Here is a 13,995-nt window from a genome sequence, read left to right as displayed (position 1 = left end):
TATGTCCTCCCTCTGTAGTCACTCCCAGTGGTAACAGGAAGCAAAGGGTCTACCCCTTGTGCACTGTCTTGTGTAGTTCCACAGGGCTTGGTACCCTCTCTACTTCTATTTAACATCTATATGAAGCCATTGGGTGTAATCATCTGTCACTATGGACTGAGATATCATCAATATCTCTGGTTGGATGCTAACTGTATTTCGTTGCCTGTATCCATGGCAATGACAAGAAAGTTGAATCTAATCTAACCTAATCTAATATGCGGATGATAGTCAGCTATATATCTCAGCCCATGGTGAGTTAAGTGATGCTCTGATCTTCACACAGTACCCGTTAGGGACTGGAGGGGGAACAACAGGTTGAACCTGAACCCTGGCAAGATTGTGTGGCTCTGGCTCTTTGGTCCATGGACAGTTGCAATCTTTGGTCTTGGATGAGGTTCTGCTCCAAACAGACCCAGTGCATAAACTGGGGGTTCTCCTGGATTTGAGATTCCTGCTTGAAGAGCAGGTGGCAGTTGTAGCTAGGAGGGCCTTTGCAACAGTACTTAGATGCAAGTTATGCACCAGTTACATCCTTTCCTGGGCCAACAATCCCTATTTACGGTCATTCACACTTTAGTCACTTATCTTGACTATTACAATGCGTTCTATATATGGCTGCCCTTGAAAAGTCACCAGAATAGCAATAGCACTTAGACTTATATACCGCTTTATAGTGCTTTACAGCCCTCTCGAAGTGGTTTACAGAGTTAGCCTACTGACCCCAACAATCTGGGTCCTTATTTTACCTACCTTGGAAGGATGGAAGGCTGAGTCAACCTTGAGCCTGATGGGATTTGAACTGCCAAACTGTGGGCAGCTGGCTGCAGAAGTAGCTTGCAGTACTGTACTCTAACCACTGCGCCGCAGAGGAAGCTCCAATTGGTTCAAAATACAGCGGCCTGTATGGCTTTCTGCAGACATTTATATATACATGTGATACCTCTCATGCAGGAATTGTGTTGGTTGCAAATTTGCTTCCAGGTGCAATTCAAGAAACTAGCTGTCACCTTTAAAGCCCTTCATCCTTTGGACCAGCTTATCTGAGTGACCATCTCTTGCCGATCACCTACAGCTGATCCACTAGAGTGTGGAGGAAAGGAATGTTGTGTGTCCTGTCCTCTAAGGAAGTTCATATGTTGAGACACAGAAAAAAGGGCCTTCTCTGTAGTGGCTCCCTCTCTCTGGAAGATTATCCCTCCAGGGCGCCCACCCTGACACTCTTTGTAAGGAACTGAAGATGTGGTTTCACCAGCAGGTTTGGAGAACATAGAATGGGATGGAGCCCATTAAATGGCTGATTTGAGTGTGCGTAGTTGCTGAGGAGATGGGCAGTTATTATTTTATTATTATTTTGTATACATTTTCTATAGTCCGTAGGCCACCTAGAGTCACTGTGTGTTAATAGGCTGCTATATAAATTCTCATGATTGAATGAATGAACAAATGAATAAGGTGCAAACAAACCAAAAAAGTGGTGTCATCTACAATATACAGGGTAAGGAGTATAACAGCCACTAGCTAGGACAGGCAGCAGAAGACTAGAACACCACATCCATGAACACCAACTAGCCGTGAAATGAAACTCCTTATCCAATGTAGTCTTGTGTTGAACAGGACAATTATTCTTCTTGTTTGCTGTTTCACGTAGTTTAAAACCATTTCATTTCATATGCGACACAAACACAACTGGAGATTAGGCAATAAATTCATATTTATCGATATCTTCCCCTATGCAGAACTTCTGTTTAACACTCTGAAATCTTGAATGAAATTCCAGTGGTTTCATGATCTTTCACATTAGGTATCCAGAGCTAAATCTCACTTATAAATTTAATGTTTTGCTGCTGGAGTGTGGTCCCCTTAGATTTGAAGATCTGAGATTAACTACTCTGACATGCTTCTGCCTGCCTATCTCTCTGTCTCTTAATTCAATAAGGTTGAAAATTCTAAGACAGATGCTGGGTCATTTGGCATATAAAAAGCCTCAATACTTTTTAAGCTAAAAATGACCTTTGTGCACATAGGAAACATCAAATGACCTTGAATTAGAAATTAGAAGATTAAGCAGGTTGTTGGTTTGGAGCTCTTACAAAGAGACATTTTCCTGGTATGATAGGCTACTTCACTAGAACTAATCAATTAAATAATGAGTCATCATACTAACATTTCACAAATATTGCTATGCTTCTATATTCTATATTTGATTCTTTAAACTCCACCCACATTCCAAAATCTATTGCATTTTCTGTTGCTATGTTCAGAATCCTCATTTTCAAATCTTTAAGTCTATCCCAACATCTCTCTCACCCACACACACATACCCTCAATTCCCATGTGCCTGTCGGTACTGGGATTCGTTTTATAGAATTGAGTCATTTCCTACCCTCATTCTGTGAAAATGAGTACCTTACTGGCATTGGTGAGTATGATATTGGTTGAGACAATCCAAAATGCAGCTTCTAGACAGGAAGCTCCACAGGGCTTCAGATATGCCTCTTACGATGTGATCATCCCACAGAAGCTGTCTCCAAAGTATGGGCAAGAAGAACCCCAGCATGTGAGCTACCTCCTGCACATTGAAGGAAGTCCCCATGTGGTGTTCCTCAGGCAAAGAAGGAACTTCATCCCTAAGGTCTTCCCTGTCTTCACCTATAATACAGGAGGAGATCTCCAAGTGGATCATCCTTTTATCAAGGATGACTGTTTCTACCATGGCTTTATTCAGAGAAAGTCCTCTTCTCGGGTCACCCTCAGTACATGTTCAGGAGGACTGAGAGGTCTCTTGCAAAGTGAAAATGAGACCTATGAAATTGAACCAGTCCAGGAATCTTCTACCTTTCAACACGTGGTGTTTCGGTTAGAAGTAGAGGAAGGGGCTCTCCAGATGACGTGTGGAGTAGGAGAGGAAGAGCAGAGCCATCAACAGAACATAATTCCCGAGACAGAGAATATTGGAAACAAAGGTGTTTTTGGTAAATCCTGGTGGCCACATACAAGATATGTTAAGGTAGCAATTGTGATTGATCACGAACGATATTTGCAGTTTAACAGAAATGAATCTTTTATTACTATGCAAGTTCTAGATATAGTCCACACTGCAAATTCATTCTATGATCCACTTTCTGTTCATTTATCAATAACAGGCTTAGTGATCTGGTCACAAAAAAATCTCATAAGCATTACGTCTGACCCAGGAACAACACTTTCATCGTTTAATGTTTGGAGAAGAAACCATCTGGTTAACATTTTAAAGAATGATGCTGGTCACTTATTTGTTTATAAAGATTTTGGGATACCAGTGGGACTTGCCTATGTTGGAACTATATGTAACAGTCGCTGGGCAAGTGGTGTTGAATCGTATAGAACACCCAGTTTGTTTTTTATATCTCTCATATTTACCCATGAACAGGGACATATTCTTGGAATGATACATGATGAACAATTTTGTCATTGTGAAAAGAGTGAATGCATTATGGCACCCAAAGCGGCAAAGACTGATAAATTTAGTAACTGCAGTTACAAGGATTATTTCCGCTATAGAAACCAAGGCTGTTTACTTGTCCCACCAGACACTAACACAACATTTAAGTTTGAATTCTGTGGTAACAAAAGAGTGGAAAAGGGAGAGCAGTGTGACTGTGGGTCAGAAACACAATGCAAGTCAGATCCCTGCTGTCAAGCTAATTGTAAGTTGCGCCCAGAGGCTGTTTGTGCCTTTGGACTGTGCTGTGCTAACTGCCAATATCGTCAACATGGAACTGTTTGTCGAAAGAAGAGTAGTAGTTGTGATCTTCCAGAATATTGCAATGGGACTTCAGAGCACTGTCCAGAAGATATGCATGTGCAAGATGGTGCCGTGTGCAATGATGGCGTGTATTGTTATCATGGGAACTGCACGACTCATGATATGCAGTGCAAAATGATATTTGGTAGAGGAGCAACAGTCGCTTCTGAAGTTTGCTTCATAGAAGTAAATAATAAAGGTGATCGCTTTGGCAACTGTGGCCTTAAACATGGCAGTTACAAGAAATGCTATACTGGGGATAGCCTGTGTGGCCGTATCCAGTGTAAAGATATAGAGATGCCTTCTTTGGAGGATCACAGTACAATAATTCACACTTCCACAGGAGTTAATCAATGCTGGGGCACTGACTACCACACGGGGATGAAGGTGAATGATATTGGAGCAGTGAAAGACGGTACTCCTTGTGGCAATAATACGATGTGTATTGAGGGTAGTTGTGTTGATGTGTCCATTTTGAAATATGACTGTAATGTCACAATGTGCCACAATCGGGGAGTTTGTAACACCCTCAAACACTGTCACTGTGATGTTGGATGGGCCCCTCCAGACTGTAGAAGTAAAGGCTACGGAGGAAGCATAGACAGCGGGCCACCTCCAGTTACAGGAGAGGTTAAAGCTGATATGAAAACCACAGCTATAGGTGCCATATTCTGTGTTTTTTGTCTCATATTTTTTTTTGCTGGCCTGGTTATCTTTTTCAAGGATGAACTAAGAAACCGATTTAGAAAATTTCAGGAAAGGGTCCATGCTACAAACCCAAAAGATGAAGGAACACCAGTATAACTCATCCTTGGTAAGAATCTACAATGCATCCAGTGTAAGCAAATGAATTAATAGTCAATTTTAAAAACAAAGAAATTTGGAATTTCAATGCAAACTAGAGTTCTGTGAGAATGTGTTGCGGAAATCTCTGATTTGTAATGAAAAATAACTCTCCAGAAAAGCCTTGAAAATGAACCATCTGAACTGAAGATACCTCAACTAGTAGCTGGTTTACCAACATTGGATCTCAAAGAAAGATTAAGAGGCATTGTTGATTATAGATAATTTGGGCTATGAACATAGCACTATACCTGCCGTTCTCTAACTTTGCTCTAGTACGATTATTGATGAAATTATTATGGACATTCAGGATTGTGAAGCTCCTCAGTGACAACTGGAGAAAGACTTGGCCAATATGGTTCTCTGTTTTATTAGCTTATAACTTTTCTCATCAATTCCAGTATATTTTATCTCTTTTAAATAAAATGTTCTTTGTGGTTTCATGCCCCTGGAAAAAATAGCTATGTGTCATCAGTGTACCCAATTATCACTTGCTCACACACTGCAAAACACACACACACACACACACACACAAACACATACAGAGAGAGAGACATTCATATGAACAAACTCTCATAGTCTCCCTCTCTTGCTGCTCTTCATCAGGTAAAAGGGTCCCACCCAGAAGGAAAAATTGGTAAATTTTTAATGGTACCTGAACAAAGAAATGGAGCCATGTTGCTTCTTCCTTCCTTTTTCTTTTCTTTTCTTTTCAGGACACCAATAAGACACTTGCCACAGGTAAGTTATTCCAAAAAATGCACCACATAAATGAGGAGAACCCAAGTGTGGCTCCCTCTCCCTTCCCCACCTTAATGGCAATCCATCCCTTTTGCTTCCAAGGCTGGGCAATTTTGGTCAGAGAGCTGGGCTATTAACAAAGAATAAAGTCCCCCAGTTGATCCATTGCTTAATCCATTGTTATGTTATTCACCTGGTGGTTTTCCTTGTGATTCTCTGGTGACCATGATCCCAATACTACTAGTTTTAATTGCCAGTCCTTAACTGCATTATGCTCTATTCGTGTATTCTTTAATTGTGGAGAAACAGGTTGTCATATCCAAAACGTATCACACTAAGTCAATGAAATGAAAATAAGGGACCCAGAAATTGATTTCTTTCTGTTTTAACATTATAGCCCACGGGTGTCAAACTTGTATTGTGGCATGTTTGCCTGGAAGAAGATCACTCATCTATTATGTTGGCTGAAGGAGGAGTGGATTATACAAACCTGGTCCTGTCAGATAGTTCCAGACCAACTATTCCTACTCATTAAAAGATGGCGGGTGAATCTAGAATTTAGTATAAGCACTAGTACTTGGTAGTCTATTTCTCTTGCAGGCTGGTGAATGAACATTTAGGCAAATGGGTGGAGGTCAAGGCTTATTTCCAATCTTTGCAAGGAAATTCTTGAAATCTAGGTATTTGGAAAAGTCAGCCATCAACAGACACACAAAAATATAACATTTCCAGACCATTGGAAAGAAATGATAATAAAATTTTTTAAAAAGGAAGCAAAGAGACAAAAACATTCATTTTTATTATCTATTTTTAGTAGGTTTTTGACCTTACTCAACATCAGATGCATAGAATCTATAGAACACAATGGAGTCTTTCTGGAACATAGTTATCCTTCTTATTGATGTTTCATGTAACATAAAAACAGTCTCTTGAGCCTTTAAAATTGTGTTTGTTTGTGATAAGGTGGTGGTCTTTTAACAGATTCTCTTCCACCCCATCCACAATAGTTGTAAAAATTCTTAAGGCAAAGACTGAGCCATTTGGTATGAAAAAGCCTCAGATCTCTTCATAGCTAAAGATCACCTGGGGGAAAGGAAGAACAGTCAAATAACCATGAATTAGAAATAAGAAGGTTCAGAAGGTTATTGGTTTTCAGCTCTGACAAAGCCAAGCTTCTGATGTGATAGGCTACTTCATTTCCCACTGAAATTATGAAGTAATCCACTTCAATTCACCCCTTGAGCCAACAAGAGAAAATATACAATTCATTTCCATTAGATGAACTAGATAGCAGTTGGATACAAATAATAGCTATTCTACGTTTGGTTGTTTAAACTCTGCCTACATTCCCAAATCCTCATTTTCAAATCCTTAAGTTTCTCTCTCCCCTCTCTCTGACTTTGCTTGGATTCCATTTCTAGAATAAGGTTAGGGTCTACCCTCATTCTGCGAAAATGAATGCCTGTCTGTCATGGTTCATTTTGATATTGCTTAAGATCATCCAAAATGCAGCTTCTAGACAACCAGCTCCTCGTGGCTTCAGATATGCCTCTTACGCCATGATCATCCCAAAGAAGCTGTCTCCTAAGCATGGGCAAGGAGAACCCCTGCATGTGAGCTACATCCTGCACATTGAAGGAAGTCCCCATGTGGTATTTCTCAGGTAAAGAAGGAACTTCATGTCTAAGGTCTCCAGCGTTATTTTCTGTGTTATTCAGTTACAACTTTTCTCATCTGTTCTCCTATGATTGCTCTGTTTTAAATAAAAAGTTGCTTAGATTTTTACCCCACAGTAAATATTAGCTCCTGGTGTCAACAGTGTACTCAACTACCATTTTGTCACACTTTGCGACTGCGAGTTGTGGACCAATTACACCCCTTTCCTGGAGCAACAATCCCTTTTCAATATCACTCATGCCTTAGTCACTTGTCTTGACTATTGCTATGTGCTCTACATGGAGCTGCCCTTGAAAAGCACCTGAAAGCTCCAGTTGATTCAAAATGAAGGCGTCCACATGGTTTTGCGTGGACCTCTACATGAACATGTGTCACCTCTCCCATGGGAGCTGCATTGTGTGCCAATTTGATTCCAGGTGCAATTCAAGGTGCTGGTTGTCACCTTTAAAGCCCTTCATGGCTTGGGACCAGGTTATCTGAGTGGCTGTCTCTTGCTGATCACATCCAGCTGACCCACTAAAGTATGGAGGAAAACAATGTGGCAGGTCCTGTCCTCTAAGGATCTGGGGGGACCTTTAAAAAAGGGCCTTCTACCTAGTGGCTCCCTCTCTCTGGAACATTATCCTTCCAGAAATTAGACTGGCCCCTACTCTGAAACTCTTTTGTAGGGCCCTCAAGATGTGGTTTCACCAGTAGGTTTGGGGAATGAAGAATGGGATGGAGCCCTTTAAATGGCTGATTTAGTATGAGTAATCACTGAGGGATATGTGTGTATAGTGCCTGAGAAGGATGGGGGAGGGTTACTAATTTATTTATTTTTATGCATTATTTATTTGACTGTAAGCCACCTAAGGGATACGGTGGCTCAGTGACTAAGAGGCTGGGCTTGTCGATCAGAAGGTCAGCAGTTCAGCAGTTTGAATCCCTAGCGCCTTATAATAAAGTGAGCTTCCGTTACTTGTCCCAGCTTCTGCCAATCTAGCAATTCGAAAGGACATTAAAAAATGCAAGTAGAAAAATGGGGACCACTTTGGTGGAAAGGTAACAGCGTTCTGTGCACCTTCAACGTGTAGTCATGCCACCTACATAACCACGAGGAGACGCCTTTGGACAGGGCTGGCTCTTTGGCTTAAAAAGAGAGATGGGCACCACCCCCTAGAACTGGAAATGACTAGCATGCATGTGCGAGGGAACCTTTACCATTAAGCAGGGGTGGGATTCAGCACCCGGTTCTCTGCCCTGTTGCTGGGTGGGCATAGCTATGCTGAGCATGGCCTAGTCGGCCTCCTGCACCACAATGGAGGGGGCATTTTCATTCTCCCTGGGCTCTGGCAGGTTTCCTGGAGCCTCTGTGAGGGTGAAAATGGCCTCCCCAGGCTCTGGAGGCTGGAAACTGGCCCAATTCTGGACTTTTCTAACTTCTAAAAGGCCCACTGTTCACCCTCCCCAGGCTCTGGAGGCTTTCCTTGAGCCTCCAGGTCAGCAAAAAGAGCCTCCCCAGACTCTGGAGGTTCTCTGGAGGCTGTAAATAGTCCCATTTTTGCCTTCCACGAACCACTGGGTAGTCCGTTTACAACATGTACCTGGGATTCAAAATGGGTTGCCTGGGGACTCCTGGGAGAGGCGGGGTGGGGTGGGGTAGAATCAGCTGGTTGTCAAAACTACTAGTTTGCTGAACCAGACGTAGCCCCAAAACAGGAAAAAACAGGTGTCATCTATAATATACAGAGTAAGGACTGTAACAGCCACTAGGTAGGATAGACAGTAGATGACTAGCATGCCACATCCATGAAAACTAACTACCGTGCTTCTCAGAAAATAAGGCTGGGCCTTATTTATTTTTTTGACCCCTGAAAAAGCGGCTAGGCCGTCTTTTCGGGAGTGACTTAATTTTCCCCCCACACGTACCCTCACCTAGAGCGCCCCGTGGACATCCATGCCACCGCCGTCTGCTCGCTGACCCACCCTGCAGCCAGCACCATATCCAGGTGTGCAGCAAAGGCGCTTGGCGGGGGTAGGGAGCGCTCCACCATGATCAGCCATTAGGCATGGCCTGGTGGCGAGGCGAGTCTGCCTGCGGGCTGCTCCTAACAACAAGTTCTCCCCCCCACCCTTCCCCCCATTTTGCATGCTTTAAATAGGCCTAAATTTTGGAGGCGGGTCTTAATTTCACCTCATGCCTATAAAACATGTTGGACCTTCCTATTGGGTGGGCTTATTGTTGGAGAAACACGGTAGCAGTAAGATGAAACTCCTAAATCCCATAACACAGAGATGGACTCGTCCATAATTTGAATGGGGAAACGATCAGCATCCTTGACCAAGTTAAATCCCAAAGTGCAAGGAAATTCTTGCATTCTTGGTATTCGGACAAGTCAGCCATCAACACACACATCAAGAAGTTAAAAAAGAAACAAAGAGAGCAAAACACTCAGTTTTGGAATCTAATTTTAGTAGGCTTTTCACCTCACTCAACGTGAGCGATATAGAATGTTTAGTATCCAATGCACTCTTTGTTGAACAGGACAATTATACTTCTTGTTGCTATTTCATGTAGCTCAAAACTACATTATTTTATACATGATATGTCAGAGCATTTGCAACGTGACTACTATTATGAGACAACCCAGGAGCAAAACGAAGCACACAGAGACTTAGACATTTAACAGTGGTTTATATACAACAGTTATATACAGACACATATGTGGTAGGCAAAATAACTTAAAAGCAATCTTTCTTCTTTACACAGAAAACTTCTGCAATGTATACCAGACACAAGGAGAGAAGATACGCCCTCTAATGGCTGCTTTATATAAATAACTCTTAAAGGAGTAGAACCCATCCCCAGTCTTAAAGGGAAATACCCATACAATGCTGATTCATTCTTGTTGCATCAGCCTATATTGAATCAGCTCACTGCTGATTGGCTCTTAAATCCCAAGACCTTAACATGATACATACTTCTGCCACTTTTTTTCCTCTTTCTTGTATTTTGCTCTACCCTTTCAAAAACGAAGAGTTCAGTCTGATCAGCCTTATGAGTAGGGTTTTTGTGCTAAGAATGCAAGCTTGTGGTCCTTAATTCATTTTCATGCCACAATACCTATAAATTTCATCAGGTACAAACTTTAGGGAAAAATATTTGAAAAACAAAATATATTTTGAGTATTGGAATTGTTTTCTGTAGTCACCATACAACTTCCATTCCCAAACCTTCTGTTTGTTACTGTCAATCATTCCAAGGATCATTCCTACCTATTGCTAAATCAACAGGAGGTTAGGCAATAAATTCATATTTATTGATATCTTCCACTATGCAGAGCTTCTGTTTAAAGCTTTGAAAACTTGAATGAACTTTTGGTGGTTTCATGATTCTTCATACTCAGGTATTCAGAACTAAATAGCAAATATAAATTTGATGTTTTGCTCGTAGATTGTGGTCCCATCTTAGACATGAAGATCAGAGATTACTTAGACTGACATGCTTCTCTCTATGTGTCTGTCTGTCTGACTGACTGACTGACTAACTTTGCTTGCCTGTTTCCGTGTCTGACAACCTGTCTGTTTTTCTGTCTCCTCAATTGAATAACATGGAAAATTCTTAAGGCAAAGGTTGAGCCATTTGGTATGTAAAAAGCCTCAATACTTTTTATAGCTAAAAATGACCTTTGTGTTTGAAGGAAAAATCACAATACCTTGAATTAGAAATCAGAAAGTTCAGCAGGTTATTGTTTTTCAGCTGTTATAAAGGTACACATCTTCTAGTATGATAGGTACTTCACTTGAACTAATCAACTTCAATTCACACCTTCAGCCAACCAGAAAAAATATCCAGCTTATTTATCCTAGATAAATTATACAACAGTAGAATACAAACAGTAATCAAGATGTTTGGAGTTATCCTGGTAACTTCAAGTAATTAAATAACGAGTCATCATAATAACATTTCATAAATAGTGCTTTGCTTTTCTATACTATATCTGATTCTTCAAACTCCGCCCACATTCCAAAATCTATTGCATTTTCTGTTGCTATGTACAGAATCCTCATTTTGAAACGTTTATGCCTCTCCCAACATCTCTCACTCACACACGCAAACAAACTTAATTTTGCTAGACCCGTTGTTGTTTAGATTCCTTTCTTAAAATAGGGCCCGTTCCTACCCTCGTTCTGCAAAAATGAGTACTGTTCTGTCACTGTTATGTATCATATTGTCTAAGACAATCCAAAATGCAGCTTCTAGACAGGAAGCTCCTCAGGGCTTCAGATATGCCTCTTACGATGTGATCATCCCACAGAAGCTGTCTCCAAAGTATGGGCAAGAAGAACCCCAGCATGTGAGCTACCTCCTGCACATTGAAGGAAGTCCCCATGTGGTGTTCCTCAGGCAAAGAAGGAACTTCATCCCTAAGGTCTTCCCTGTCTTCACCTATAATACAGGAGGAGATCTCCAAGTGGATCATCCTTTTATCAAGGATGACTGTTACTACCATGGCTTTATTCAGAGAAAGTCCTCTTCTCGGGTCACCCTCAGTACATGTTCAGGAGGACTGAGAGGTCTCTTGCAAATTGAAAATAAGACCTATGAAATTGAACCAGTCCAGGAATCTTCTACCTTTCAACACGTGGTGTTTCGGTTAGAAGTAGAGGAAGGGGCTCTCCAGATGACTTGTGGAGTAGGAGAGGAAGAACAGAGCCATCAACAGGACATAATTCCTGAAACAGAGAATCTTGCAAACAAAGATGTTTTTGGTAAATCCTGGTGGCCACATACAAGATATGTTAAGGTAGCAATTGTGATTGATCACGAACGATATTTGCAGTTTAACAGAAATGAATCTTTTATTACGCTGAGAGTTCTAGATATTGTCCACAATGCAAATTCATTCTACAAATCACTTTCTATTCATTTGTCAATAGCAGGCTTAGTGATCTGGTCACAAAACAACCCCATAAGCATTACTTCTTCAGCAGGTAGAACACTTTCATTGTTTAATATTTGGAGAAGAAATCATCTGGTTAAAATTTTAAAGAATGATGCTGGTCACTTATTTGCATATCAGCGTTTTGAAGTACATGCAGGACTTGCCTTTCTTGGGACTATATGTAGCACTCACTGGGGAAGTTCTATCGAGTCGTATAGGAGTTCCAGTTTGTATTTGGTTTCTGAAATATTTGCCCACGAAGTGGGACACGTTCTTGGAATGAAACATGATGAAAAATTTTGTTATTGTGGAAAACCTAAGTGCATTATGTCAGAATTTGTAGGAGAGACTGATAAATTTAGTAACTGCAGTTACAAGGATTATTTCCGCTATAGAAACCAGGGCTGTTTACTTGTCCCACCAGACACTAACACAACATTTAAGTTTGAATTCTGTGGTAACAAAAAAGTGGAAAAGGGAGAGCAGTGTGACTGTGGGTCAGAAAGACAATGCAAGTCAGATCCTTGCTGTCAAGCTAATTGTATGTTGCGCCCTGCGGCTGTTTGTGCTTTTGGACTGTGCTGTGCTAACTGCCAATATCGTCAACATGGAACTGTTTGCCGAGAGAATATTAGCAGTTGTGATCTTCCAGAATATTGCAATGGGACTTCAGAGCATTGTCCAGAAGATATGCATGTGCAAGATGGTGCCGTGTGCAATGATGCCGTGTATTGTTATCATGGGAACTGCACGACTCATGATATGCAGTGCAAAATGATATTTGGTAGTGGAGCAACAGTTGCTTCTGAAGTTTGCTTCAGACAAGTAAATAATAAAGGTGATCGCTTTGGCAACTGTGGCCTTAAACATGGCAGTTACAAGAAATGCAATACTGGGGATAGCCTGTGTGGCCGTATCCAGTGTAAAGATATAGAGATGCCTTCTTTGGAGGATCACAGTACAATAATTCACACTTCCACCGGAGTTAATCAATGCTGGGGCACTGACTACCACATGGGGGTGAAGGTAAATGATATTGGAGCAGTGAAAGACGGTACTCCTTGTGGCAATAATACGATGTGTATTGAGGGTAGTTGTGTTGATGTGTCTATTTTGAAATATGACTGTAATGTCACCATGTGCCACAATCGGGGAGTTTGTAACACTCTCAAACACTGTCACTGTGATGTTGGATGGGCCCCTCCAGACTGCAGAAATAGTGGCTATGGAGGTAGCATAGACAGTGGGCCACCTCCAATTACAGTACAGGCTAAAGCTAATATGAAAACCACAGCTGTAGCTGCAATAGTCTGTGTTTTTTCTCTCATAATTGTTTCTACTGGCCTAGTTATCTGGTTCAAAAATGGACTAAGAATCCGATTTGGAAAATTTCAGGAAAGGGTCCACGCTACAAAATCAAAAGATGAAGGAGCACCAGTGTAACTCACCCTTGGTAAGAATCCACAATGCACCCACAGAGGAATTAATAGTCAATTTTAAAAACAAAGAAATTTGGAATTTCAATGCAAACTAGAGTTCTGTGAGAATGTGTTGCGGAAATCTCTGATTTGTAATGAAAAATAACTCTCCAGAAAAGCCTTGAAAATGAACCATCTGAACTGAAGATACCTCAACTAGTAGCTGGTTTACCAACATTGGATCTCAAAAAAAGATTAAGAGGCATTGTTGATTATAGATAATCTGGGCTATGAACATAGCACTATACCTGCCGTTCTCTAACTTTGCTCTAGTACGATTATTGATGAAATTATTATGGACATTCAGGATTGTGAAGCTCCTCAGTGACAACTGGAGAAAGACTTGGCCAATATGGTTCTCTGTTTTATTAGCTTATAACTTTTCTCATCAATTCCAGTATATTTTATCTCTTTTAAATAAAATGTTCTTTGTGGTTTCATGCCCCTGGAAAAAATAGCTATGTGTCATCAGTGTACCCAATTATCACTTGCTCACACACTGCAA

At 41.0% G+C, this 13,995-nt stretch overlaps 2 protein-coding genes across 2 annotated transcripts; both read left to right on the top strand.

Moving 5' to 3' along the window:
• The first annotated feature begins 2,440 nt into the window (after window positions 1-2,440).
• On the top strand, window positions 2,441-4,630 carry LOC148128198 (disintegrin and metalloproteinase domain-containing protein 20-like). Its single transcript, XM_087923090.1, has one exon. The coding sequence runs from the start codon at window positions 2,441-2,443 to the stop codon at window positions 4,628-4,630; it is 2,190 nt and encodes a 729-aa protein (XP_087779216.1).
• A 6,635-nt stretch (window positions 4,631-11,265) lies between these two features.
• On the top strand, window positions 11,266-13,455 carry LOC148128197 (disintegrin and metalloproteinase domain-containing protein 21-like). The gene has a single exon (XM_087923085.1). It carries the CDS (start codon window positions 11,266-11,268, stop codon window positions 13,453-13,455), a length of 2,190 nt encoding a protein of 729 aa, XP_087779211.1.
• The last annotated feature ends 540 nt before the right edge of the window (window positions 13,456-13,995 follow it).

This window comes from Pseudonaja textilis, chromosome 1 (assembly GCF_049901715.1).
Source record: "Pseudonaja textilis isolate UNSWEBS1 chromosome 1, rPseTex1.2, whole genome shotgun sequence".
Classification (NCBI taxonomy): Eukaryota; Metazoa; Chordata; class Lepidosauria; order Squamata; family Elapidae; genus Pseudonaja; species Pseudonaja textilis.
The sequence above is the reverse complement of the archived record's forward strand: the minus strand, read 5'-3'. Positions and strand labels throughout refer to the sequence as shown.